The sequence below is a fragment of the Prunus dulcis genome, chromosome 5 (assembly GCF_902201215.1).
Source record: "Prunus dulcis chromosome 5, ALMONDv2, whole genome shotgun sequence".
Taxonomy (NCBI): domain Eukaryota; kingdom Viridiplantae; phylum Streptophyta; class Magnoliopsida; order Rosales; family Rosaceae; genus Prunus; species Prunus dulcis.
This window is the reverse complement of record NC_047654.1, coordinates 12,402,881-12,428,567: the sequence shown is the minus strand read 5'-3', so window position 1 is coordinate 12,428,567 and position 25,687 is coordinate 12,402,881. Positions and strand designations below refer to the sequence as shown.

Sequence of the window (25,687 nt, the reverse complement as noted above, 5' to 3'; positions counted from 1 at the left end):
GCCATATTTGGTATCTGACTCAAAAAAGTAAATTTTAAAATAATAATTATTTTAAAAAAAAGAATTTTCAAAAAGTGATTTTAAGATCTAAAAACTTGTTTGGTATTGAACTCCAAACTATTTTTAAGATTTTAAAAAATTAAAATTAAAATAAGAAATTCTGAAACCCTAAATTCCCAAATTGAAATTAACGAGAGAGAGAGAGAGACAGAGCATGAAGAGAGGGAGGAGAGAGAAAGACGTGAGAGAGAGAGAGAGAGAGAGAGAAAATATAAAATCTTACTCTTAAAAAAAAATGATGATATTTTTGTGTGTTTTTTGGATTTGAGTTTTTAAAAATGGGCATATCAAACGGGTTTTTGTGACTTTAGAGTTAAAAATATATTTTTGAGTTTATAAAATTGAATCTAACTAAAATACCAAACAGTCCCTGAATGGGTTTTTGCGACTTTAGAGTTAAAAATATATTTTTGAGTTTATAAAATTGAATCTAACTAAAATACCAAACAGCCCCTGAATTTATTCAATTGACTTTCATGAAAAAAATTTCAATAAAAAAAAAAGGATATTCAGACAATAATCATAAGTATTATTGATTTCAATTTGTACTCAGATTTTTAATTATAAAGTATTATTGATTTCAATTTGTACTCAGACTTTTAATTATAATAATACTGAGTCTACATGCCAAGTTGCCAACTTATTAGCAAATCTAGCAGTATTTATTTTGAACAAAAATATCTAGCAGTGTTTAGCTAATAACTTCCAAGTCAACAAATTTTTTTTTCTTTTTTGGAAAATAAATTAAAATTTTTTTTAAAACGAAAATAAGATGGGCTCTAATTTTTTTCCCCGGGAAAAATAAGGTGGACTTATTTTATTCAACTTATGGTTAAAATTTAAAACCACTCCAATTTTTTTTATTATTAACCAAAGTAGAAATATTTGGTATTCCTAATCAGAAAAGAGCAGGTTGAGGCTTGGTCTTCGATGTCGGGGACTGAGATGGATTTGCCACCAGACCAGCATGGAGGCTGAATAAATACAAAAACAACAGCCCGGAGATCCGCGTACCTCTTGGTTTCCTTGTTTCTTCAGACCAAATTTACTTTTTCATTTCCAGCTCTGCTGCTGCTGAAGCCAGAGACTAGACTAAGAAAAAAGCCCAACAAATTTGACGGAATCTTTCCACCGATTCTGCTTTTGACGTCCCAACTATAATCTTCTTCAGATTGCTGAAGAACCCATCTGTTTCCTTTGGCTCATATATCCTCCACCACCCTTTTTTTTTTTGGGTTACTGATTTTTTAGCTGAGGAAGCAAAAGGATTGGGCAGAAAGATGAGAATTTGGAAGTTGGGTTTTGCTGTGCTTCTTTGTGCTGCCTTTCTGTTGGGGATTGGCTCAGGGGAGCAGGCCCGCACTGAGAGAATTTCAGGTACGGAGAAAGACTTCATCTTTGTCGATTTACATGATTTGATTCTTTTGGGGTTTGCCATTTTTTTATTTCAAGTTTCATTTTGCTGTCCTTTACTGCCATATCAGTTCTGATCACTTGAAAGTTTGGGTTTTGATTGATGGGGTGCTTTGGAATGTTTGTAGGTTTTGATATTTTAGGGATCTGTTATAAAAAATTAGTGTTTAACTGTTTCTATGCCTTGGCGGGTGCTGATTTAGCTCTTATTGTTCTTACTTTTGATTTGACAATAAACAGGTTAGTCTGGGAATTAATCCCGGTCTCAAAATTTTAGTGTGATGCTTGCTGTTTTTCAAGTTAGCTATGAAGGCTTTGATTTTGATTATCTAATAGTTGAAGTTATATGTTGTAATGCTGGTTTATTTAACTGGAGTTGTAGCTCCCAGAAGGGTAGCAAAGACATAATGCCATTGTGTCCGTGCTTATGAACTCCAGGAATTATGTTTTTTATTTTATTTTATTTTATTTTATTTTATTTATCCTTTTGCATTTGTTGGAGTTTTCCTTGAGAAGTCTGTAGACTGTGTATAGATTCAGAATCTACTGAGAAGTTTAAGCGTATTAACTTAAGTTTGGTTTGTTTGCACACAATGTAGGTAGTGCTGGTGATGTCTTGGACGATGACCCAGTGGGGAGGTTGAAAGTTTTTGTGTATGAGCTTCCAAGCAAATACAACAAGAAGATTCTGCAGAAGGACCCTAGATGCCTGAACCACATGTTTGCAGCTGAGATCTATATGCATCGGTTTCTCCTATCCAGCCCCGTCCGAACCCTTAATCCTGAGGAAGCTGATTGGTTTTATACTCCTGTATACACTACTTGTGACCTGACGCCCAATGGCCTTCCTTTGCCTTTTAAGTCACCACGGATGATGAGAAGTGCGATACAACTGATATCTTCAAATTGGCCTTACTGGAACCGGACAGAAGGGGCAGATCACTTTTTTGTAGTGCCTCATGATTTTGGAGCATGCTTTCATTATCAGGTTAAAAGCTTGGTTTGCTTCTTCTTGTGCCCCGTCATATCTGACAGACTGAATGCATATTTGAATCAATTGGCCTACTCTTGTTAGCTTGTTCCTCATAAGCCTGTAGATCTTCATTCCTTCATGATGTACTGAGCTGTCATTATGTGATGTTAATTTATTTTATCTGGCATGCCAATTATCTCTTTGCCCCTATGCATAATGATTGCCTATGTTATTGCAGGAAGAAAAGGCGATTGAAAGAGCAATTCTTCCCTTGCTCCAGCGTGCAACTTTGGTTCAGACTTTTGGGCAACAGAATCATGTTTGCTTGAAAGAGGGCTCAATTACGGTTCCTCCTTATGCTCCTCCACAGAAAATGCAAACCCACCTAATTCCTGAGAAAACTCCTAGATCCATCTTTGTTTACTTCCGTGGATTGTTTTATGATGTGGGAAATGACCCAGAAGGTGGTTATTATGCAAGGTAATGCTTACAAAGCTTATAGCATTTGAGGGTGCCCAAAGCATCCTTCCATTGTTGTTGCCGGTGAAAAAGGATTACGTTAAAAATATTTGAAAAGAGAAGTCATGCCATTTTATGAAGTTAAAACATGACAGCATTTATTAAACAAGATATAAAGGTGTTTAAAAATAGTCAAAAGAGGGCAGAAATATATAATGCAACTTTCTCGTATTGCTATCTTTAGAAGACAGAGTTTAGGGTTTTTGGTTTGCTGGATAACACTATGATGGGTTTAACTGAAGATAGGAGATGTCTGAGTCCAACTTTGTTCTATAACTTTGCAGAGGTGCACGAGCAGCAGTGTGGGAGAACTTCAAAGACAATCCTCTTTTTGACATTTCCACTGAGCACCCCACCACATACTATGAGGACATGCAACGAGCAGTCTTCTGTTTGTGTCCACTCGGCTGGGCTCCTTGGAGTCCAAGATTGGTTGAAGCAGTGATTTTCGGCTGCATTCCTGTTATCATAGCAGATGACATTGTTCTACCCTTTGCTGATGCGATCCCTTGGGAAGAAATTGGCGTGTTTGTAGCTGAGGAAGATGTCCCCAACTTGGACACCATACTCACTTCAATCCCACCAGAACTGATATTGAGAAAGCAGCGATTGCTTGCCAATCCTTCAATGAAGCAAGCAATGTTGTTCCCACAACCTGCTGAAGCAGGAGATGCTTTTCATCAAGTTCTGAATGGGCTTGCGCGTAAATTGCCGCATGGCCCCGGTGTTTACTTGAAGCCAGGTGAAAAGATCCTAAACTGGACTGCAGGGCCAGTGGGTGACCTGAAACCTTGGTAGCAGCTATGACTTTTGCCTCCTCTGCAGCCTCTGAATTTTACAGTAGTAGCTTTGTTGTTGTAGTTGAGATACTAATCGTCATCTCCGTGTAAAAATTTGTGAAAATTTATCAGATTACAAATTCTTCTTTTGTACTTTGACTTGGGATTGATACAATGTCATTGAAAGCCATGATGGTGATTGTTCCATCGTTTAATATCTGAAGTGACTTATGAACCCGGAACTCTTGTTTCAATTCAATTAACGACTCAACCTGCAGCTAGCAATTAGAAAAGGACGGTCCCACAAAGAGCAAGGTTGGGACTCTGTTATGGGGTTTGGTTCGTTTTAGGGGCAAAATGATAATTTCAGTCATGTTGGTGGAGCATGAAAATTAGAAAGGGATGTTCACATAAAAATAAAAATATATAAAAATATATAATAAAAAACCAAAAAAAATAAGACTCGGGAGGCTGCTGGTGTTTGTTGGTTTGTGGGGATTATGGAGGCCACGCGACACCCAATGGGAGACTCGCATACTTCCAATTCATCTTTTTCTCCCCACCACTCTCTTATCTCTTCATATCTTCCTCTCATTCCTACTACACTGCTACACTCCCACAGTACTATCCTAAGTAGAAGATGGCCCTGCAATTGCAGGCACCCTCAACAAGAAGCCATCTAGCACCGCCATCTCCATTAGCAGCTCCGAAGGGCAATGTCGGCCTACGGCGACCGTGGGATCGTTTTGCTCTAAAGTCCTCCTTCTTCTCCTCATCACATAGCCTATTGCTGCTTTCTCCTAAGCAACAGCAAAAGTCTCTTGCTTCTTCTGCCGCACCCAAGTTCTCCATGCGTGTTGCCTCCAAGCAAGCCTATATTTGTCGCGATTGCGGGTACCATATATAACTCCTTCCTTGCTGTTTGTGTTGTTTTGGTTATATAAAACGTTATTTGAATTGGGTTCTTGTTGTATTGATGCAGGTATATATACAATGACAGAACTCCTTTTGAGAAGTTGCCTGACAAGTATTTCTGCCCTGGTAATTTACTTCGTCTTACATATGGCATCCATTTCACCATCAAATTTACAGCCTTTAAGCCCTTTTATGTACAAATTTGTTTGGTTTGAGGAGTTTATCAAGTAAGACACCAACAAACAACCCATGTAACTTTATCATGATGGAAATCTGTGGCTTGCAGTCTGTGGTGCTCCCAAACGGAGGTTTAGGGTATATCAGCCTCCGGTGACCAAAGATGCAAACAGCAAAGATGTCCGAAAGCAACGAAAGGAAGAGTTGCAGAGAGAAGAAGCAATTGGGTAAGCCTTGATATTCCTTTCAGTATGAACTCAAATATATTTCTTCCTTGTGACGAATTGGACACTTACATGCTCTGCTTAACCTGGAACAGGAAGGCACTGCCTATTGCTATTGTAGTGGGAGTTGTGGCACTTGTTGGATTATACTTCTACATTAACATCGGCTTTCAGGGCTAGATAGTTTCATAGTAGCTGCTAGGCTTTCAGGGATAGATAGTTTCATAGTAGCTGCTACTGTAACATCAAATGGATTGGGCACAATCATTTGTATAATTTCATTTGATACATAGAACCATATCTTTCTCTTCAATTTGCTTTGATCACACCTACAATTCAATGCATAATAAGGATAAAGATATACCATTGCAGTAAGAATTCACTTCAAATAAAAACAATCTCACTTCCAATGGTTAGGGATGCATTCCTGAGCATGTTGGCAACTTTCCATGTACCACACCAACCTTTCATACACTCGGCAGAGTGGAAGATACTAAATTTTTCTTGTAACATAAAGTAGGATATTAAAGAAGACAAGACCAGTGAAAAAAATAGGATAACTGACAGGAAAGACAAATAAATAGACTTGAGATACCAAATAAATTTGAACATTTACATAGGATGGTAATATGTAACATGATTATTCTTGCAATACAAATGAACCCTCTATTCTTTTCTCCAAAGACTGCTGAATAGGAAAATTTAAAGAAGAAAACATGTCATTGGTACTAGAGGCAGGTGCAGGCTTGAATTCATATGGACCTTCCTTTGGTCCCCAAACCTGTAACCATACAAAGAAGTTTGATTTATTCCTGGGAAAGCTACAACATTAAAACATCCAATAAGGTGATTAGAGTGATTGAGTAAGAGTAGAAAAACTGACTTGATTTCCATCGCCATCATATCCCCTATCCCAGGCATGTATCTCATTATTTTTAAGAATTGAAAGTTCCGAAGTACAGTATGCGGCTCCGTTCTGTTATAAGGGGGAAAAATGATATCACTTAATAGTAGTAATTTGATTCATTGCAGTTTCAAGTAACCCAACTCTTATCCATTGGCGCAAAACAAGGTCTTCATGTGATCAGCTCACATTTGAGGGGAAATAAAAAAGATAGAGTAACAAACAATTACCCATAGATTAGGGAAACTGCCAGGCGCAGTTGAACCTTCATATAAGCAGCGTTTCCCACGCTCACAACGTCTCAGATGTATTGTTGTCAAATGCTCTGCAATATCCTGCAGACAGATTAAATTTGAATAAATACTTGAAATTATGTCTGTAAATGTAAATGCTTAAAAATCAGAGAATCTGATGCCCAGGAAAAAGAACAACTCCAAAGCATAAATATGATTTTAAGTTCTTACTCACAAGAGTGGGCCTCAGACCTCATAGGCAAGGTTAGCACAGATAAAAAATAAGATCAAGGGTCCCACGGTACTAATGACATTTCCCAAATTATAGCATTTAAAAACAATTCAGCCTTCTGAAATTCTGAAGTTTTCAACAAGTCCATCTTAGATTAAATTTTGAAGTAACATCCTTTCTCTGAAAGGTTTGATGCAATAACTTCTATCAGGTTGATGCTAGCCAGTTGAAAATCAGCTATAAACTCATCTTAATATTTTCTACACCTGAACTTTAAACTGCATTTGTAAGCCACAATAATACATAATGTCTGATACCAGAGAACCTAAAAGTATGCATTGACAAGCTAAGATCGTGAGTTTAATGTGATTATGTGACTAAAAACTAACCCCGATAACTTCTTCAGGCAACGGGCGCTGGTCCTTTGAGCGATCACAGAAATTCTTGTACTCCTCCGCATCTCTAATTGCATATGAGCTTAGCTGCTCATTAATGAGAAGTTCAAAATATTAGAAAGTTACTGAATCCCAAGATACATCTCACATTCTAGTCCCATGCTAGTGTGTATGAAGTAAAAGAGCTCTAGTAATGATTTACTTAATGAATAAATCTAAGATAGACATCGTAAATGTACGCTCTCCAAAAAGGGTTGGGAGGGGTGGAATTTTAGTCTTTTAATGAAATAAGAGAAGTTCAAATTACACATAATACATTACAATATCATTAACAACGTGCTCTTCAAATTAAACTGCAAATGAGATTAAAAAGCTCACCTCAACATCACATTTCAACTCTTTGGAGCAAGGCTTCACCATATAAAATCTCTGCAAACAGGTAGCACTAAGAATCACTAAAGAGAAAAAAAAAATACCAGGCAAGTTAGGTAAGAATTGAAGGCAACAACATACCTGGCGAAAGGGCTTCTGAGGAGTCCTCCAGAAAGCCTAACAAAACACAAATATTTAAGCTTAGATTTGCCACAAATAATAAAGTCTACAGCAAAGAAAAAAGTTACTGGCTTTGGTGTAGAACTATGCTTACTTGTTCAAAATACAAGACCTTAGAACCATCCACCATTTCAGCTGCTGGGCAAGTAACCATCCTGCAACAGATGCCAAAATATTATCCAATAATGAACTACAAACAACTCAAACCAAAACCCAATTGAACTGAATTGAATTGAACAAGAAATGAAGGACCAAATTGGCACAATTGGGTAGTTGAAAAACTGGATTTTTGGACCAACCTGATGTTGAAGTAATGGTCAGGATCTCTAGCTGCTTGGTCTTTGGAGAACTTCTCGCCGGAAATAGAACGAGAAACAAGGCGGGCATGGTCCCAGCGGGTGGTGGACTTTGTAAGCCGCTTCAGCACAAGAGCTCCACCTATCAGCACCAGCGTCTTCACCACTAACCCACGAGCCATGCTCCATCCGCCTGAGGAATCGGAGCTCCCGCCACCGGGCTCCGACCCGATAACCATTCCCTTGATTTTATTGCAATCTCACTGCCTCTCTGTGTTTACTACGACTGCAACTCGTACCATTTCAATTGCACTGCCTATAGAGACTCGGCCACGGCCCACAGCTCCAGAATTTTGCGTATAAAACCTACTTCTTTTTTCTCTCTGTATCGAAAATTGAAATGATCAATTATGGAGACGGGAAATTGATCAAATGGGTTGTGTTGGATTTGTTTGGTTCATCGAGACCATTTATCTGGATTTCAGAGAAGTGTCGAGCTATTCTCGGCCGTCGGCTTGTATCATATTGGCGCTGTAGTATATCATAAAAAAGAAAAAGAAAGAAAGAAGATAAGTTGGGTTGGGTTGGGTTGTGTTGTGTTGTGATAAAGAGCCCAATACATATACATTTTCAAGATTTTTCAAAAGCCCGCCCGCGAATATTTCTGGGCTCATTGTGATCTAAACATTGTTATACGAACAGCGATTTTTAACAGATAGTCTGACATATTATGTTAGCAGATTAAGTGAGTTTTTTCAACCTGTGAGAATAGATCGAAAATTTGATGACATACCCTATGCAACATAGCATTACATCATGATGTTTCTTTTGCACTATTGGCACCAATGGTCATGGTTAGAAATTTTGCTTTGCAAGTAGCACAGACGAGAAGTTTGATTCACATGCGAAACATATCATATTGCAAGTGTTTGCTAGAATGCCAACTAAAATTATAAACGAGAATCACTTTGCTGCATCCCAAAAGCTATTTCAAACATGTCACAAGAAAACCAGCTTTCTCTAGAGAAATGGCCATTGGCTAATTCTAATGGCATTCAGGTTGCACGAAAACCAGCTCTCATCGAACTCCCATGAGAATGATGACTTGCCATAGATTCAAGCACAGAGCTCCTGCTCCTTTCTGCCTCAGCCTCCTCCCCAAAACAGTAAACAGGAGCCTCCCACTTGGCATCCTCAAGCACAGCTCCCACCTCAAATGTCATCACATGAGCATTAAACCCTGCATATTCCATAAACCATTATCATCAAAGAAAATGAAAAACACCCTAATAGAGAACACAATTCCCATTAATGAGAACACAATCTAATATAGAATGTTGAACCCGTCAATCTAACGGCTACAAATACATTACCATCAAATGCAAAATTTAGCCTTCAACAGGGGTTATAAAATTATGCCAATAAGCAACAACAAAAAGCTGAAATTGGTAAAGGGTGATGTTCTATGATCGTATACCTGTGTAGAAGACCCAGTGGACAGGTCTCTTAGTGAGAACATCTTCATAGTACCAGATGAAGTCAACCTTCTCCCACACATTACACAGGAAACCATCCACGTGGCGCTGACCCAGATAAGTAGCACCATCAAGCCAATTGGGCCGGAGAATGCCAACAGGGAAATGCAGGGTCTTGCATTCTCTGTTGGCGTCCAAGGTGTAGATGAAGGAGGTGCCATTGTCCCACTCCAGGTCGTAGGTTAGCTTCCCCAGCTGGCTCTGGATTATGTTGAAGTTTCGGCCGTTGGGCCAGTCGTACCAGAGGTCCACAATTTGCAGAGCTCCCTTGCTGTTGTTCATAAAAAGCACAGAGTGGAATTGGTGGGGCCATGCTGCTGGAGCTGGGTCATCAGAGGCTGATTCTACCAATGTCTTCGACATCAATGGGAAATTGAGGCGCATCACAAGGAGGAGGAGGAGGAAGAAGAGGAAAGACGGGGACTTGGGTAGAGTTGCAGAGGCCATTGTTGATGATGCTTCTCCTGGGTTCATCTGTTATTGCTACAAAGAAACGAGAGCCGTGAGGTTGTGGATTTTAATCCATTCAGAAAGTTATCCCCACTGAATATGATACTTTCTCATATGTAGCCAGCTAGAATGCAAAATTTCCACTTCCACCCACAAATTCTATCGGGTATTTATAGTTTTACCACAAACCATTGATTGGTTACATTTTACATTTTAGACTTAAATCCATGAACTATGCCTATGGAGGAAAAGAACACACCATATGTAAACAACACCATTTGAAAATCACCAAACTTTATTTTCTTTCATTATAAAAACTGAAAAGTACGGAGATCCATGACCGAGAATCTCAGATTAAGTGAATGAATTATATACTATTTTACAATCTAAAATGAGAACCATGGGACATTTCATGAGACGAGATAGAAGACATCTACTCATACCTTTTTGTTTTATTGTATTGCCGTTGTTATTTAAATTAAGACTAGGCATTGCAACTTTTCAAACATTTTATGGTTGCAAACTCATTACAAATGAACGTGCTATTTGGAATTTAGCTTGAAAAGGTGATGGCAGAACTACTGGTTCCCGGTTATAGGGCCGCCCTGGCCCTTCTTTATATCATCCCATCCTCTAACCCATGGCTGTCCAGGCGTTGCCCGTGTCTCAGGAGCAGCGTAGCTGTTCAGGTTGTTCAAGATCTTGTTGCGTACTGCAGTAAAAACCTACAAAAACAGATCATTTGAATGAAAACTGAATCCACGAAGAATATCGCAAGAACTGGAATTTTAAATTTTAGATTATATCACACGAATAATATAGCAATAAATGGAATCTAAACTTTTAGATCATATCTCACAGGATTAGTCTTGAGTGCCTCAGGGGGTTGCTCCTGGCCAATTAACCACTTCCACAGATCTGGGTTTTCCTGCAGAAGGGAAACATGATATCAGAAAAGAACATGAAAAGTTGAGCAAACGTCTCTCTCTCCCCATTCAACTAAGGCAACACCTTGCATAGTATCAATACCAGAAACACCTTGCATCTTACCTCCAACTTGGCTTACATCAAGCACATGTATAGGGAATATATCATGCCCTCAGTGCTAGATAAGATTTCAAAGGTTATTAGGAAGCATACTATTTACTTAACACACTATAAATTTTGTTATTTCAACTAGGATGAATTTGTGTTGTTTGAGAAGCTGTTGGATGATGAAAATCCAATGATTTAAAACATTGTATGTTTCTTACTAAACTTTTGATTTCAAGTGCTTGAAAACTCCTGATGGTATACATACAATTCAACCCAAAAAAACCAAGTCATTTTTCTAATTCTCTTATTCAAAAGTGTAATAAACAGACTGAGAAACAGTGACAAGAAAGTATAATTCAATAACTTAAGAAGCTAGAACCACGCCTACTCTCAAAAGCACTGGATCCCTTAAGCTGTTGTGAGTTAAATGCTCAGATTAATAAAAATATAAGTCCTAAATTAAAAACGAAGGACCTTAAATGCTGTGCTAACATATGCTGGGAATCACCATGAACACGCACATCTGAGCTTATCTTCTATATGGAACATAACCTCACACCAGGCATTACTAGAATCCAGTAGATGTTAGGACAAGTAAATATTAGCAGCTAAGCTTGTTTAAAATATATTAACAAACTTGTATTTAAATTCCAAAGAACAAATGTTGAATGCGGCACATGATTCTCTGTATTTGTTACAGAATAACAAAAAATCATTTGAAAGGAAAGCACCAAAAAAAAAGCAGCAAACTTTGCAGGGTAGGTATGAGATGATCAAAGCAATGGAAAGAAATTTACCAGGTCAAGGACGTCCACAAGAGATTTAATTCCATTTTCATCCATGGAATGGATATGCTCCTCCACCCATTTGCCCAGAACCAAATCCAGCTCCAAGAACCCTCTCTGCTTGCTCCTATATATTAGTCTGTTTCGCAACCAAAACCATGTTTGTTTTTCAGAAAAGAAAAAAGAAAAAAAAGGCAGAACACCAAAAGGAGGAAGATGAAGATAGAGTTAGAGACCTGTTGAACAAGCGCCTCTTGCTCTCCTGGTTCGAGAGGTCGATATCGAGATTGCTGGTGGTGCCGATGGAATAAGAACGCTGAACCAAACCATACCCATATTGAGGCCTGGAAACGAAATCAAATTACCCATCAACAAAATCAAAGCCAATTCACAATAAAGCCACCGGCTTTACGAATTATTATTAACAACGACGGCTGAAATCAAACAAACAGAGAAATACCTGAGAAGGGTTTCAGTGGGCGAGATTGAATTGCTGGATTTGAGGGCTCGGTGCAGGCTGATCAAGCTTCTTCTCAAGCTCCCCATATTTTCTTTTCTTGTTTTTAGAATGCTGTTGTGTTGTGTTCCGTGTTGTGTGTTCAATCACGGAACGCAAAGAAAAGAGAGAGAGAGAGAGAGAGAGAGAGAGAGAGAGAGAGAAGCGAGATTATAGTGGTGGGCTTAATGACACCAACAATGCAAGGGCCTGGGCACCCAATGGCGTCGTGGCCTTTCTTCGTCCATATGGTTATGGCATCAAAAATCAATTCATGTGCAGCGTGACCAAAACTTTTTATGTTTTTCCTCAGTCTTTTTTCCTTTCTCTAACCAAAAAGAAAACTTTGGTTGATCTTGTATTTTATTACTGATTGTCGTAGTTAGTTTTTAGGAACATGATAAATATTGCAATCCAAGGAGTAAACAAAGTAAACTTCAAGTAAGATTCATCTGATCTGAGTTTGTTGAATTTCTTGTATTTTCGCTCCACCAAGACATAATTCTAGTGTGACTAGATTTTGCTAAATTTCTTTGGTGGATAGGCATTCAATCTTTTTATTTGTTGCATACGTATAATAAAGATCTCAAACACCAAGAAAATTCAAATGTTCTTGGAAGCAAGGACTGGTAGAGCAGAATTGGACCAAAATAATAGATAAGAAGTGTTATTTCTAAACACAACACCAAATTTGTTCATAGATGCACCAAGAAAAATCACTTGCATTGACAGGTAAGCCTAAATGAAAGAAACAGAGGCATAACAATCACTAGAGTGAAGACTTCCCCAACTTAATCTAGTCTTAGTCCCAATTAGTAAACAAGATTGGGAGCAAAACGGTGCTTAAAGATTCGAGCTTCCGATGATACAGAAGAATGTGGCATACCCTTGTCGACATCACTAACAGGATCGTCCATCCTATCACATCCTACAGTGAGTTGATGGCTCTGTTCTTCAACAGAATTCATGAGGTCTTCCCTCATGGCGTATTGCAGTGCTGAAGATATATTTTGCATTACAACTTTTACTTTCATTTTGGCTGTAGCGGAAAGGAAGTCCATAATGAAGCAATTGAAGTATTTCACAAAATCTGTTAAGTCTTTAGCCAGACTACCTTAGAAACTTATCTCCCGTCTCTCAGCAAAAAATTTCCCTGTTACTGCTTGGTCTGGAAGCAAGGCAAGCCATACTGCAGTGTCAGCTCCGTCTTCAGCTGAAATATTCCCAGCATAACCTGTCATAGCAGTCTTGACCCAACCTGGGCAGTAACAGTTGATATAAATTTTCTCACCCTCTGGTCTCTCTGAAAATATCCTCGCCATTAGCCTGGTATAAGTGTTGACTGCAAGCTTTGATATTGAGTAGTCAGTGAACGTTTTAGGCCACCCACCTGATTCCCAAGTGCCCTCTTGTACTTGTTGTAAAAAAGTCGAAACTGTTTGATCAATCATTTCTTCTGAGAGCGTGTCAATATTGCTCAGTTTCTCTCTCAAATTCGCATCTTCAAGTTTCTGCCAATTAAATAATAGTTTGACATGGTCAGGGAAACATGAATAAATTTTGTTAAGCTTCTGGTACATTCTCAATACATAGCATTTGAATGATATCATTCAGTAGGGGTTTAAATCATATTCAAAGCACTCATTTACAAATGGTTGTGACCTTATCTGTCACTAATCCACCTCATATCATATGCACCCATGGTTTACCAACAGTCTTCATGCCATTGGGACAAACACAAAGGCAGGTTCTCAAACACTTCGTCAAAAGGGGATCTTAACACTGCTAGCGGGTAGACAAGCACCAAATCCTCTTCCTAACTTCAATGATCCAAACGGGACATTTTGAAAATCCATCCAAGTTTAAGCCTTTCAGGCAAATCAATGGATCATGTCTTTCCCCTCATGCATGCAACCAAAGATTTCATTGACCAAGGAAAAGTAGTGAGCTAGTCATCTCCAAGCACATAAACACTTTCCAAGGCCCCCTCCCGCCACATTCGTGGGCGTACATAAAAGGATGAATTTTTATGACTACAAAAGAAAGCAAAAAAAAAAAAAAAAATTCACTTACATTTCGTTTGCCATTTGTTCTACCCAATCTGGAGCTCACATTAACAATTCGACCTCCATGAGCTGAATGTTTCATCAAAGGGATCATAGCTTGGATCATATTTTTGATGCCATAATAATTTGTAGTAATGACCTGAGAGGCATACTCGACAGAATTATCAGACCCTTGATTGAAATTAACAGCTGCATTATTTATCTGCAAACACAAAAGAGTAGCAAAAGAATTGGATAAAATTAGAACCCACATACCAAACAACAAAGTACTGCTGGGCAGTGAAACTGTTCATATTATGACGAGAAATTATATGAGCAACTCACCAGAATATCCAAGCCACCATAATTTTGTTTCAACCAGTCACAAAACTCGTTGATGGACAAAGTGTCTAACACATCGAGCTGATGGCAAAACACATTCAGACCACCCTCTTGGAAGACCTTAGCTGCTTCAAGCCCCACACTGTGGTCTCTGGATGTGAGAATAACAGTCACTCCATGTGCCGCAAGCTGCCTTGAAATCTCAAACCCAATACCCCTATTGCCCCCAGTAACCACTGCAACGGTCTCTGCTGACCACCACCTACACACACATGCATGCATCCCCAAATGCACAAATCACAACTGGAGTTTCTGTTATGTTGCATTTAATTCTTGAAAGAAATTGCATAACTAACACAGATCGTAGCAGCTAGAGTCTATGACAAGAAAATTTATTCACAACTGGGCTCATTGTTTTCTTGTGTTCTTGATTCATGAAAATGAAGAAATTGCAAACTCACAGAATAAACTGCAAACTTCATGAAATAAACTGCTTAATTAACAAAGATGATACCGGCTAGAGTCTATGACAAGACAATGTGTTCCCAAATGCACAAATCACAACTTGGTTTTTTGTTTTGTTGTGTTTTTAATTCATGAACATGAAGAAATTTCAGAACTCATAAAGATCATTACAGCTAGAGTCTATGACAAGACCATGTATTCCTAATCCAAATGCACAAATCACAACTGGGTTTTTTGTTTTGCTGTGTTTTTAATTCATGAGCATGAAGAAATTTCAAAACTCACAAAGATAACAGCTAGAGTCTATGACAAGATCATGTACCATCATCTTCTACTCTATCAGAAATGGAAATGAGAGCAAAGCAAATAAGAAGTAAAAAGTAAAGGCAAGCCAACCTCTGGTGATCAGAATAAGGAATGGTTCTGAGAAGTGATATTTCTTGGAGTCTCTTCTCTCTTCTCTCTTTGGCCCTTTCAGCTTTGTCAGATTTTCCCATATCTCCTCTGTTTGTTTAGAAATTCAGAGTTGGAGTGTAATGAGCGACGGAGCAGAGAATGCAGAGGTTTCATCAACATTTTATCACATCCGCCGTGGCCCTAGGGACAAGAGGGCCCCACAACATGCCAAGTGTTGGCTTTCGCGCCTGCCGTGGACTCTCTTGCTGGTCAAGTGCCGATGTTCTTTCGTCAAAGGACACCCGAAATTTCGGATTCCGTCTCGCCCATTCCCTCATATAGTAGGCCCAACTTACGGCCCTGAGAAAGCCCATTTTTAAACCCATTAGTGATAATTTTTTTCCAATTACAGGCCTTGCCCATTTAAGCCACCAACTGAATCAGATATGAAATTCAGTTCTGGACTGTTTATCCCCTAACATCAAATTTGTTACTCTACTCTACAGATTCGAGAGGTGAGCGTCTACAACGAGGAGTCTAAAGTAAGGATGTTAGTTGAAGAGGTCAATTTTATTATCAATAAATATGAAGAAATTATGGAATTTAAATATTTTAAATATTTTGATGGTGAGATTGGTCTCCTCACTTCAAACTCCTCATTATAACCTCCCCGAATTTGAGAGCGGTATCAATTTTAAGGTATTTTATTTTTTGTCATTTTGGGCTTGTTTAGTTGTTCTCTGGTATGGGGAAAACCTTCCTTATATACTACGATGACATTGTCTCATTCTTTCTACATCCATATGTCTTTATGGCAATTCAAAACATTAGCAATGAAGAAAGAAGACAACAATGCAACGGAAATATAGAAATATTTTCTCTCCGAGTTTGGTCTTTCTATGTGGGCTCCTTTTATTTTTTTGGGTTGGTTCTTTGAAATAACCCAAACCATTCATTTACTAGGGTCCAAATTTATGTAATATGAAAAGAGATGCGTTTGGTCTTGTTAATAAATATGGACGGCATGCGTATCAAAAGGTTGCTTTCTTAAAATAAAAGAAAATAACAAACATCACTTAAATTGTCTTTTCTGCCCGGTTGATGAAAACTATAACAATGTTACAGTACAATTTAATTTTTCGTAGTCAATTCTTATGCGTCATGGCTGAGGCCACATATTTTGGTGTGAAAGTGAAAAATGGTAAATGTCCCAAGTTCTTCTATCGACCGCCGCCTACACGACACGCCGTGTATTTCACAAATCGTCATCTCTTTCGTAAGCTGTTGTCCTTGACCCAGCTTAAGGACACGCATTAATTCAACACCCACATATTTCCAGTCACTCTCTTCAGAGTTTATTATTTTTTCTCCTTTTCTTGCTGAATAATCTGTCTACAGTTTGAATGGGTGCACACTCGCCCGTCGTGGATAAATAATGCGTATAAAATGAATGATTTATATCCAATAGACTCTGAAAGTCTCCAACTTTATCATCAAACGCAGACCAGACTCTTGCTGTGGCTCTCAGACACTACTTCCTCCTTCCATTTTTGGTACGCTCTCTTCAGTCTTTCCTCTGTATGACTCTGATTTTGATAATTTTATTGGACTATTTGTTGATTTCTGCATAACCCATTTGCCAAATTCACCTGTTAATCCATAACTGATTCAAGGAATGCTAAAATTCCACAACCCATATGCATAATTCTAATAAAATTATGAAACAGCGCGAAAGAAACCAATTCTGTACCTCACAAGTTCATGTTTGATGTTTCTTTATGATACAGAGTGCAAAACTTGAGCTTGTGTTAGAGTATCTTTGTTGTTTGACTAGAGGTTATCTTGATATTGCAGCGAAAGAAAAAAAAATGGAACGTTGTTTTCAAGGTTGGGTGGTTTTCTTAGCTATGCTAGTACTGGCAATAAGTATGCCATGTTCACATGCTATTCGGGTAACCAAAACTAAGACCAGGTCTGGCGTTTATGTTTCTCCTAAGTTTGTGTTGGCGCCAGGATCAGTTGCAGACAAATATTACTATGATATCCCCTTTCCAAAAGGTCATATTGGACTCAAGAGTTTCAATGCTGAAGTAATTGATGAAGAAGGGAATCCCATCCCCCTTCAAGAAACTTATCTCCATCATTGGGTTGTTGCTAGATATTATGCCCGGACAGGTTTTGTTGAGCCAGAGGAGACTGGTTTTCAGGAGCTTAAAAAATCAGATTTTACTTTCGTGAGAAACACTGGAATGTGCCAGAATAATGTTCTTGGACAGTATTTTGGACTTGGGTCGGAAACACGAAACACATCCACTCATGTTCCAGATCCCTATGGAATAGAAGTTGGGAATCCTGCAGAGGTTCCTGCTGGGTATGAGGAGAGATGGATGCTCAATGTGCACGCCATTGATACACGGGGTGCGGAAAATGGTTTGGGGTGCACTGAATGCAGGTGTGATCTGTATAATGTCTCGACGGATTCACGTGGTCAGCCTTTGAGGCCAGGTTACAAAGGAGGTTTATATTGTTGTTATGATGGTGTACAGTGCAGAGTAAAACAGGGCTTTAATGGTGCCAAGAGAAGCCTATACTTGAGATATACTGTGAAGTGGGTTGATTGGTCTGATGCAGTTGTGCCTGTCAAGATTTATATCTTTGATGTCACTGACAGGATGAATCATTCAGCAGGACCTTCTATTGTACATGATTGCAGGGTACGTTTTTTACGGTTTACCCCATCCTATGATATGTTGTACACTTGTAATATTATTCTCTCTAATGATGATAATGTATCAATATTCTTGTGTTTGCAGTTTTTATGAATTTAGTTCCTTTTGTGATTGAGTCTATATCTTTCTTCGGTGCAGGTCGAATATAATGTTGAAGAGTCTTGCAGTGCCGCTAGTACAGCTAGTGACAGGTGCTTAGACAACCAATGGGCAATGGTTACTATGCCAACTGGTGGTTATGTCGTCTATGGTGTAGCCCATCAGCACACAGGGGGGCTTGGTTCAACTCTATATGGAGAGGTGTTTTTTTTCTTCCACTCAAAATAATTTTCGGTTTCTGCTAGGCCTTGCAATATTGTCTTGCAGCATTGGTAGAACTCGAAATTCTTAGATAACCGTCTCTACTTACTGGCATATGGCCTTACCATATTCCTGTATGTATTGAGGCTTGCATGCGTTACCAAGTAAAGTTTTTGCAACCAGATTGCAACAATTCACATCTTCCCTCCTGGCCATTTTCTAGTTTTCTTTAAGCACTGCATCGTGATCTCTTCCTGTACTATATTTCTAGTCAAGATTTTTCATTGTTTGCCAGGCTAAATTGAACTGCTCCTTGTCTCTCTTTCATGTTCGCCTTCATGCATGTGTGAAAAGCATGTCTGATATTTCCATACGGCTATATAATATAACTACAAGGCTTTTGAACTTTTGGTAATCTGTTGTGTTAAATCAATCTGCTTTTTTATGGTGAATTTTTTTTAGGATGGAAGGATTCTATGTTCTTCAATACCAATTTATGGAAAAGGAAAGGAAGCTGGAAATGAGGCCGGTTATATTGTAGGAATGTCCACTTGTTATCCTCAACCAGGCTCTGTCAAAATAAATGATGGGGAGACTCTGAGTGTGTTATCTAACTATAGCAGCACACAGACTCACACAGGAGTAATGGGTCTCTTCTACATTTTGGTTGCAGACACCCTGCCAGAGTCCTCCTTGCTTAGCTTGGACGCTCCACTCTGAGTAATCTACAGTTAAAAGGAAGGTTAGCCGATCCAAATAAGCGTTTAAGATTGCGTATCACCGAAACGCCAAATTCGTTAGTCTACTTACATGGTTTTGTTCTTGCAGATTTTGCAGTGGTATTAGCTGAAGCTGCTGGTGTCCGCCATCAAGAGCAATGAGGAAGTATTTGGCGATGGCTATAGGAGGTTGATTTTGGTGTCAACTTTTATGTATCAAAAAATGTTGCGTCTTGAATCTACTTCTCACTCAGCGCTGTGATATGTAGACATACGTAACCTATGTACCCTTTTGGTATAGCAATAATTTTAGCTTCGTGTTCATGTGTTTGGTCAAATGTAATGGATTAAGGCTCAGATTCAGTCTGTTCAATATAGAGCCTCCCTCTCAACCTCACATTTTTGTGTGTGTGTGTAACGTGTTTGTGGTGGTATGATGATAGGAGTAGTTGGTTTTGGGAGCATGACATCAACGGGGTTTTTTGGGTAGATTTTATCAAAACCAAGAGCCCCTATTTTGGTAAGAACAAACAATATACTTTGAATACGCACGTTAGTATTTTCATACTATTACAAATTACTCCATTGAATACATGCGTTAGTATTTTCGTAATACCATGGAAATACCTCAAAATGTGACACAATAATATTCCAAAATTTCCCCAACCCTTTCCTTTCACATTGAAATCCATTTGAGTTTCAGAGTGTGTTTTTTTTACAATGCAATTTTCTAAACTACCCTATAAAAAATAGAATAAAACCCAATGTAAGGAGACCGACACATTGCCCCGAACAACTTTTTACATCTTTCAGACTCACAGTATATCTCTGACCAAAAAAAGACTCACAGTGTATCTAAAAATGCAAAAAATAAAGTTGGGATTCTTCTATGTGATATGTCAGAGGTGTTGAATTGAAAAATTATAGAAAAAAGAGACAGAAAGTAAGAAATCTCACCATCCTTAGGGAAAAAGAAAACTGAAAATCATAAAAAAGAAAGAAAATAAAACGTGGAGGAGTGAAAGGCGACCAGACACGAGGAAGAATATCCACGTCCATTCCAGAGCGATCCTTCTCCGTCTCTCATATATCTTTGGCTCTTCCCCACTTCACCTCCTCCTCCAATTTCCACTGCAGATAATATATTAAGGGCACTGGGCAGTTATAATCTGTGTTACCGGTACGCTCTTAATTACCATTAAATCCAATCCAACCCAATCACCCAACATTGAAGAAGATGAGGCCCCATCTCTCCCAACCCTCATTTCAGCGTCTTGTTTCTATCTTCTGTGAACGGTGAGGACTGAATTGTTGTTAATTTATGATCCATACCCGAAAACCCATCAACCCATTTGCCCAAAACCAGCATCACCTTCCTTCCCTGTGCCTGGTGATTGATTTGGTTCCCATTGAAAGTTGAAGAAGACGAAGAATTTGAAGAAAAGGAGAATTGGGTTCTTATGTCAGGGGCAAAGCCGGCCGCTGAGCATGTCGGCTTCCCCAACGGGGACGCAAACAAGCCCAGTGCTGACGGCTGCTGCAACCCAGTGAAGAAAAGCGGACCCATTTCCATGGATCACGTTCTTCTGGCCTTGCGCGAGACCAAGGAGGAGAGAGAGATCAGACTTCGAAGCCTTTTCAATTTCTTCGATGCTACGAATCTTGGGTACTTGGACTATCCACAGATCGAGGCCGGGTTATCGGCGCTTCAGATTCCGCCGGAGTACAAGTACGCCAAGGATCTTCTGAAGGTTTGCGATGCCAACAGAGATGGAAGGGTCGATTATCTCGAGTTCCGAAGGTACATGGATGACAAGGAGCTCGAGCTGTATCGGATTTTTCAGGCCATTGATGTTGAGCACAATGGCTGCATTCTGCCCGAAGAGCTTTGGGATGCTCTTGTCAAGGCTGGTATGCCCAACCAACCATACTTTCTCCTTCTAAATTACTCATTATCTCTAACTCTGTTATGCTAGTTTCTATGTTAATAATGAGGGTATATTCATTGGCCTGGACCCATGTAGACTGTAGAGCATTGATTTCATAGGATCTTTTTCTGTCAAATGGTTAGAGGATATTGTTGGTGCTGCTGCTTTGAGGCATTATTTATAGTATTGCTATGGCTGTGATATGACTTACACTAGGAACATTTTTTTACCTGTGTGTTCTGCATTGAGCTTGATGGGAATGTAAAAATGTGAGCGTAATATAAATTTGCACATATGTCTAAGAGAATGAGAAAGTGGGAGCATTCCCTTTTCATAGCCTTCAATTGGACAGCTTTTTCATTTTCCATCTTATAAGCCCTGGCAGTTTTTGTTTTGTAGGGATTGAAATGGATGATGAGGAACTCGCCCGTTTTGTAGAGCATGTTGATAAGGATAACAATGGAATTATAACTTTTGAAGAATGGAGAGATTTTCTTCTACTTTATCCACATGAAGCAACGATTGAGAACATATATCATCACTGGGAAAGGGTATGCCTTGTGGATATAGGAGAGCAGGCTGTTATTCCAGAAGGAATTAGTAGGCATGTTCATAGGAGCAGATACTTTATTGCAGGGGCTATAGCAGGTGCCGCTTCTCGTACTGCTACTGCTCCTCTTGATCGCTTGAAGGTGGTTTTGCAAGTTCAGACTGCACGTGCTTCTGTAGTTCCCGCTATAAAGAAGATATTGAAGGAAGACGGTATCCTAGGGTTTTTCCGAGGTAACGGAATAAATGTTGTGAAGGTAGCACCTGAGAGTGCTATCAAGTTCTATACTTATGAAATGTTAAAAAAGGTCATTGGAGATAGTATGGGGGCAGACTCGGGAGATATTGGTACTTCGGGTAGACTTTTGGCTGGTGGTATAGCAGGTGCAGTGGCACAAACTTCTATCTATCCCTTGGATCTTGTGAAAACTCGATTACAGACTTGCACTTCAGAAGCTGGAAAGAGTCCTCAGTTGAGGACATTAACTAAGGAAATATGGATTCATGAGGGACCCCGGGCCTTCTATAAAGGTCTGTTTCCGTCTCTTCTTGGGATTATCCCCTATGCTGGCATCGACCTCACGGCCTATGAGACCTTAAAAGATATGTCAAGGACATATATTCTTCAAGATAGTGGTACAATTCTCTGGTTTTCCATTTTTTGTTTTAAATTTTCACTCTCCTTTCTTTATCTTTTTCCTCTATGGAATATTTTTTGAACATTTAGTTTGTAGAATTGCGTTTTAAAATCTTCACTTTGGTGCAGAACCTGGTCCTCTAATCCAGCTGGGCTGTGGGACAATATCTGGAGCTCTAGGAGCAACATGTGTTTATCCATTGCAGGTTATCCGAACCAGGTACAATTTCATGGCTGAAGCCTACTACTGTGGTTATTTATTCTTTTTAGTGGGGTGCCTATCCAAATTACTTTATTTTTTCACTTCATCTTAAGTTTTGCTATTTCCTTTTGCGGTTGTGTTTAATATATTATTTCTTTCCAGATTGCAAGCTCAACGTTCTAATACAGCTGCTGCTTATAAAGGAATGTCTGATGTATTCTGGAGAACCCTTCAGAATGAAGGCTATACAGGTTTCTACAAGGGATTGTTTCCAAATCTTCTCAAAGTTGTGCCAGCTGCAAGCATTACATATATGGTATATGAAGCCATGAAAAAAAAACTAGATCTGTAGTGAGTTGGTAACTACATTGATCTTGTAGTTAGAAATTGTAACGGAGTTGATGATGAAGAAAAAGAAAATGATATTACTAGTTAAGTAGGCGATATGATTGTTATATGACAGATGGTTTCCCCCTTCAGGATATGGGGCAAAGGATTTTCAATTTTGTAGTCAGAAAGTCTTTTCCGGGATTTATGGAAACTTACTATTGAGAAACCAGGTTACAGCCCATTTTGAATTTCACAGCAAAGGTGGTAGGTATTATCTTGTTCCTTTTTCCTCTGTGTTTGTTGACTATATCATTAATGAATACTGAAAATTTAAAAGTTTCTGTTCTTCCCCCTTTGTTATATTGTTGCTTTGCCATCAGGATCTTTTTGCACGATTTACAGCAAGGTTTGAGTGGAACATGAGGCTATTCTCTATACTGATCCATATGTGGTGAGAATTAACTGAGTTTCATATGTGATCGGTAGATATTGCAGCTGTAATATCTAGTTTGACTCCATACCGTACTTCTGCATGATAAGCATATGACTGTACACGGTGTGCCCCAAGGCGCTGTGCTTGCTTGCGTTCATAATGCATGTAGTATCTATGTTTCATTTAGCCACCACTTGTGATACTTGCCTTGAAAGCAGATTCTTATGATGTTTAGGTAATTGATAAGATTTGAAATTTGTGATCCCAAGTCATATATAAAAGATTTGATATTGATGCTGAAAGATCAGCCTTGATTTTATTGAGGTTGATACTTCTGTGTGCGAAATTGTTTTTAAAAGGTATCTTAGATGATTTGAAATGTGTTCATGAGTGTCTACAATTCTTTTGATTAGCTGTTTACCTGTGTTGCACGGTAAATTTGTGATGTCTGGTGCAAAAAGAAACTCAGAGGAACAGACGAAAGATAAAGAAGAAAACAATGCAAAACCAACAAACTGGAGTTTATTCAATTCTTTCCAAATTTGTTTCTCTGAACTGAGATACAGCAATTGGTCTTGAAAAGCAGCCATCGATTGGCACATGAGACCCAGAAAAGCCAGAAACAAATCTAACCCAATTGCACAATTGCTTCGTTTAGCTACTGGAAAGAATTTGAGCCATCAAAATAATTAACAAAGAGCAGAAGTGAGGAAGCTGGACTAACATAACCTACGATTACATAAAGAGTTTGACATGTGAAATAACAAATCCGGAAGAAAGGCTTGACCTTCCCTTTGCCTCAATGACTTGCCTGTGACCCCTTCACATCCCACTATGGGAGGAAGAGGCTGATATTGTTGACCAAACGTGTATAAATTCTACTCAAATTCATCATCTTCTTCCTCTTTTTCCTCCACATTTTGTGTCTGTGCCAGAGAGAGCTTGTTAGGTTAAAATGGCAGTGAAGTGTTTTTAGCTGTTGCTTCAAGTGTATGTATATATAGAGGTATAAACTTCCCAACCGGGTGACTTCGGCGGTGGCATCCTGAATTTTTAAATTATAATGGAGGAGGAGGAAAAGGAAAAGAAGACAAAAGCAAACAGATCAGCAGGAAGAATCACATGTGGAATGTACATTTTCTAATGGTCCCCCTAAGCATTATTCTCTTATTGGGTAAGTGCTTATCTTTTGCTAAGAATATTATCATTCTTCATCTGCTTTACATCAATTAGAACATTAGTCTTTCAACACTAGAGACTCAGGAGAGAGAGAGAGAGAGAGAGAGAGAGAGAGTCATTCCATGCCGAGAAATGCTGAGGAAAATGAATATTAAGACCAATGGGTGGAAGTATTTTGCTAATATCAGTCATTCATGTGTAAATACTTGGTTTTTGACTATTAATTAAATGTGAATTTCACAGTGATTCATAGTCAGAAATCACTCCCATGCGTGTATACGACTCACCATAACATAATTTTTGAGTGGAAATATGAGACAACATGTGGAGGAATCCTTCTCCAAGGAAGAGATTAGAATGATAAACTAATGGAAAAAAGTAGTTAAAGCTGTAATAAACTAGCAGCAAAAATAGAGGAGAATTTGGAAGTAGATTTGCACCGTCCATTTTCTTGCCTCCATACTAATGCTTGTGAGAATCTATGTGTCCAAAGCCACTAATCCACTTAGTGGGAGACCCAAATGTTGGAAAAAAAAACTCCATGTCACTTACTAAACAATAAACCTCTTATAGATAAGCAAGACCTACTGCTAGGGAACAACTAGACTTTGGATTTACTTTTTAGCCACCACATCCTTCTTAGATTTGTAATTGCTGCCCTCTACATTTGTGCTCTATGCAATAATTGAGGGCATTACACCTATGTCAAGAGATGCTCTTTTTTTTTTTTTTTGGCAGAATATTGTAAGCCTTGCCTTGTATGTAAATAGAAAGTTCACATAACATAAAATTCATACGAAAATAACACATGAATTCATGTTGTGCACCATTTTTCAACATATGCTTTATTGAAAATCAGGGTTTTCTTCAACTTGAAGTCGGGTCATACTTGTATGTCTGTCTTATTATCGAGAATGAGATTATTGTATGTGTAATCCAAAAAAAAATAAAAATCAAAACATAAATTAATATGAAAAAATTATTATATAGCATTGAAATATCAATTTATGTTATACCACATGACCATACTACAAAACATCAAAGAGCAATTCTATTTCTTCAACTTTTTTTTTTTTTTTTTTTCTTTCTACAGTTTCCTTTCCCTCTTAAATAAATTCAAAAGAAAATGATTTGAACATATTTTAAATAATTTATTTGTTTTGAGCTGGATTGGACGACGAAGCCCAAGAGTGTGAGCTCTGTTTACAACACAAGTGTAATGTATGTTGTATAGTGAGTTGTTTCCTATATTATCTTTCGTCTCTATCGAAGTCACAAGCGAGGTGGACGTGCCGGAGTGGTTATCGGGCATGACTAGAAATCATGTGGGCTTTGCCCGCGCAGGTTCGAATCCTGCCGTCCACGTTTTTGTGATCCAATTAATTTAATTAATTACACGTTTATTTTTTTATCTCCGGCCAATTTTACCGCCAATCTTTTCTTTCTTTTTTCTTCATCAA

General features: G+C 38.6%; 8 protein-coding genes and 1 non-coding gene across 13 annotated transcripts; 5 read left to right on the top strand and 4 right to left on the bottom strand.

Moving 5' to 3' along the window:
* Positions 1–932: 932 nt before the first annotated feature.
* LOC117628565 (probable beta-1,4-xylosyltransferase IRX10L) lies at positions 933–3,986 on the top strand. Its single transcript, XM_034361050.1, has 4 exons — positions 933–1,437; positions 2,073–2,461; positions 2,685–2,926; positions 3,250–3,986. Exons 1-4 carry the CDS (start codon positions 1,341–1,343, stop codon positions 3,761–3,763), a joined length of 1,242 nt encoding a protein of 413 aa, XP_034216941.1. The 5' UTR covers positions 933–1,340; the 3' UTR covers positions 3,764–3,986.
* Positions 3,987–4,310: 324 nt separating this feature from the next.
* Positions 4,311–5,373, top strand: LOC117627100. Its single transcript, XM_034359014.1, has 4 exons — positions 4,311–4,638; positions 4,727–4,785; positions 4,946–5,063; positions 5,156–5,373. The coding sequence occupies exons 1-4, from the start codon at positions 4,385–4,387 to the stop codon at positions 5,238–5,240; spliced, it is 516 nt and encodes a 171-aa protein (XP_034214905.1). The 5' UTR covers positions 4,311–4,384; the 3' UTR covers positions 5,241–5,373.
* Positions 5,374–5,621: 248 nt separating this feature from the next.
* LOC117627097 (chromophore lyase CRL, chloroplastic) lies at positions 5,622–8,213 on the bottom strand. The gene is made up of 8 exons (XM_034359010.1): positions 7,676–8,213; positions 7,471–7,531; positions 7,338–7,373; positions 7,203–7,253; positions 6,819–6,911; positions 6,195–6,299; positions 5,944–6,036; positions 5,622–5,841 (listed from the first exon to the last, which is right to left on the bottom strand). The coding sequence occupies exons 1-8, from the start codon at positions 7,909–7,911 to the stop codon at positions 5,701–5,703; spliced, it is 816 nt and encodes a 271-aa protein (XP_034214901.1). The 5' UTR covers positions 7,912–8,213; the 3' UTR covers positions 5,622–5,700.
* Positions 8,214–8,508: 295 nt separating this feature from the next.
* Positions 8,509–9,803, bottom strand: LOC117627098 (uncharacterized protein At4g14100-like). Its single transcript, XM_034359011.1, has 2 exons — positions 9,150–9,803; positions 8,509–8,912 (listed from the first exon to the last, which is right to left on the bottom strand). Exons 1-2 carry the CDS (start codon positions 9,679–9,681, stop codon positions 8,728–8,730), a joined length of 717 nt encoding a protein of 238 aa, XP_034214902.1. The 5' UTR covers positions 9,682–9,803; the 3' UTR covers positions 8,509–8,727.
* Positions 9,804–9,939: 136 nt separating this feature from the next.
* Positions 9,940–12,120, bottom strand: LOC117627099 (succinate dehydrogenase assembly factor 2, mitochondrial). The gene is made up of 5 exons (XM_034359012.1): positions 11,938–12,120; positions 11,714–11,821; positions 11,490–11,616; positions 10,517–10,585; positions 9,940–10,382 (listed from the first exon to the last, which is right to left on the bottom strand). The coding sequence occupies exons 1-5, from the start codon at positions 12,021–12,023 to the stop codon at positions 10,236–10,238; spliced, it is 537 nt and encodes a 178-aa protein (XP_034214903.1). The 5' UTR covers positions 12,024–12,120; the 3' UTR covers positions 9,940–10,235.
* A 504-nt stretch (positions 12,121–12,624) lies between these two features.
* On the bottom strand, positions 12,625–15,411 carry LOC117629225 (carbonyl reductase [NADPH] 1-like). Its single transcript, XM_034361749.1, has 4 exons — positions 15,222–15,411; positions 14,364–14,622; positions 14,047–14,241; positions 12,625–13,484 (listed from the first exon to the last, which is right to left on the bottom strand). Exons 1-4 carry the CDS (start codon positions 15,320–15,322, stop codon positions 13,089–13,091), a joined length of 951 nt encoding a protein of 316 aa, XP_034217640.1. The 5' UTR covers positions 15,323–15,411; the 3' UTR covers positions 12,625–13,088.
* Positions 15,412–16,537: 1,126 nt separating this feature from the next.
* Positions 16,538–19,372, top strand: LOC117629266. Of its 2 annotated transcripts, none has more exons than XM_034361803.1 (5): positions 16,538–16,774; positions 17,076–17,935; positions 18,089–18,250; positions 18,713–18,992; positions 19,079–19,372. In XM_034361803.1, exons 2-4 carry the CDS (start codon positions 17,090–17,092, stop codon positions 18,968–18,970), a joined length of 1,266 nt encoding a protein of 421 aa, XP_034217694.1. In that variant the 5' UTR covers positions 16,538–16,774; positions 17,076–17,089; the 3' UTR covers positions 18,971–18,992; positions 19,079–19,372. The 2 variants fall into 2 exon arrangements, with proteins under 2 accessions (XP_034217694.1, XP_034217695.1); XM_034361804.1 differs by having other exon boundaries at positions 16,712–16,774; positions 17,009–17,935.
* Positions 19,373–19,920: 548 nt separating this feature from the next.
* Positions 19,921–23,230, top strand: LOC117628005 (calcium-dependent mitochondrial ATP-magnesium/phosphate carrier protein 2-like). Of its 4 annotated transcripts, none has more exons than XR_004585881.1 (5): positions 19,921–20,880; positions 21,297–22,082; positions 22,213–22,303; positions 22,448–22,879; positions 22,996–23,230. XR_004585881.1 is itself a non-coding variant. In XM_034360342.1 (4 exons), exons 1-4 carry the CDS (start codon positions 20,430–20,432, stop codon positions 22,635–22,637), a joined length of 1,518 nt encoding a protein of 505 aa, XP_034216233.1. In that variant the 5' UTR covers positions 19,921–20,429; the 3' UTR covers positions 22,638–22,886. The 4 variants fall into 4 exon arrangements, 2 of the variants coding, with proteins under 2 accessions (XP_034216233.1, XP_034216234.1); XR_004585880.1 differs by having other exon boundaries at positions 22,448–22,883; XM_034360342.1 differs by lacking the exon at positions 22,996–23,230 and having other exon boundaries at positions 22,448–22,886.
* Positions 23,231–25,510: 2,280 nt separating this feature from the next.
* TRNAS-AGA lies at positions 25,511–25,592 on the top strand. The gene has a single exon. It is a non-coding gene; the product is annotated as a tRNA-Ser (tRNA).
* The last annotated feature ends 95 nt before the right edge of the window (positions 25,593–25,687 follow it).

Bases quoted from the DNA above. Each gene is read 5' to 3' on its own strand.
- LOC117628565 (XM_034361050.1), top strand. From the start codon at position 1,341: ATGAGAATTTGGAAGTTGGGTTTTGCTGTGCTTCTTTGTGCTGCCTTT. The intron at 2,462-2,684 runs GTTAAAAGCTTG...ATGTTATTGCAG, and splicing joins GAGCATGCTTTCATTATCAG to GAAGAAAAGGCGATTGAAAG. The intron at 2,927-3,249 runs GTAATGCTTACA...ATAACTTTGCAG, and splicing joins GAAGGTGGTTATTATGCAAG to AGGTGCACGAGCAGCAGTGT.
- LOC117627100 (XM_034359014.1), top strand. From the start codon at position 4,385: ATGGCCCTGCAATTGCAGGCACCCTCAACAAGAAGCCATCTAGCACCG. The intron at 4,639-4,726 runs GTACCATATATA...GTATTGATGCAG, and splicing joins TATATTTGTCGCGATTGCGG to GTATATATACAATGACAGAA. The intron at 4,786-4,945 runs GTAATTTACTTC...TGTGGCTTGCAG, and splicing joins TGACAAGTATTTCTGCCCTG to TCTGTGGTGCTCCCAAACGG.
- LOC117627097 (XM_034359010.1), bottom strand. From the start codon at position 7,911: ATGGTTATCGGGTCGGAGCCCGGTGGCGGGAGCTCCGATTCCTCAGGC. The intron at 7,532-7,675 runs GTTGGTCCAAAA...CATCTGTTGCAG, and splicing joins GACCATTACTTCAACATCAG to GATGGTTACTTGCCCAGCAG. The intron at 6,912-7,202 runs GTGAGCTTTTTA...ATTAATGAGCAG, and splicing joins AGTTGAAATGTGATGTTGAG to CTAAGCTCATATGCAATTAG.
- LOC117627098 (XM_034359011.1), bottom strand. From the start codon at position 9,681: ATGAACCCAGGAGAAGCATCATCAACAATGGCCTCTGCAACTCTACCC. The intron at 8,913-9,149 runs GTATACGATCAT...TGGAATATGCAG, and splicing joins CCACTGGGTCTTCTACACAG to GGTTTAATGCTCATGTGATG.
- LOC117627099 (XM_034359012.1), bottom strand. From the start codon at position 12,023: ATGGGGAGCTTGAGAAGAAGCTTGATCAGCCTGCACCGAGCCCTCAAA. The intron at 11,617-11,713 runs GTCTCTAACTCT...GTTGCGAAACAG, and splicing joins AAGAGGCGCTTGTTCAACAG to ACTAATATATAGGAGCAAGC. The intron at 10,383-10,516 runs GTGAGATATGAT...CTGTTTTTGTAG, and splicing joins AGGCACTCAAGACTAATCCT to GTTTTTACTGCAGTACGCAA.
- LOC117629225 (XM_034361749.1), bottom strand. From the start codon at position 15,322: ATGGGAAAATCTGACAAAGCTGAAAGGGCCAAAGAGAGAAGAGAGAAG. The intron at 14,623-15,221 runs GTTGGCTTGCCT...ATGTGTGTGTAG, and splicing joins CCTTATTCTGATCACCAGAG to GTGGTGGTCAGCAGAGACCG. The intron at 14,242-14,363 runs GTGAGTTGCTCA...TTGTGTTTGCAG, and splicing joins ATGGTGGCTTGGATATTCTG to ATAAATAATGCAGCTGTTAA.
- LOC117629266 (XM_034361803.1), top strand. From the start codon at position 17,090: ATGGAACGTTGTTTTCAAGGTTGGGTGGTTTTCTTAGCTATGCTAGTA. The intron at 17,936-18,088 runs GTACGTTTTTTA...TCTTCGGTGCAG, and splicing joins CTATTGTACATGATTGCAGG to GTCGAATATAATGTTGAAGA. The intron at 18,251-18,712 runs GTGTTTTTTTTC...AATTTTTTTTAG, and splicing joins GTTCAACTCTATATGGAGAG to GATGGAAGGATTCTATGTTC.
- LOC117628005 (XM_034360342.1), top strand. From the start codon at position 20,430: ATGTCAGGGGCAAAGCCGGCCGCTGAGCATGTCGGCTTCCCCAACGGG. The intron at 20,881-21,296 runs GTATGCCCAACC...TTTGTTTTGTAG, and splicing joins GGATGCTCTTGTCAAGGCTG to GGATTGAAATGGATGATGAG. The intron at 22,304-22,447 runs GTACAATTTCAT...ATTTCTTTCCAG, and splicing joins TTGCAGGTTATCCGAACCAG to ATTGCAAGCTCAACGTTCTA.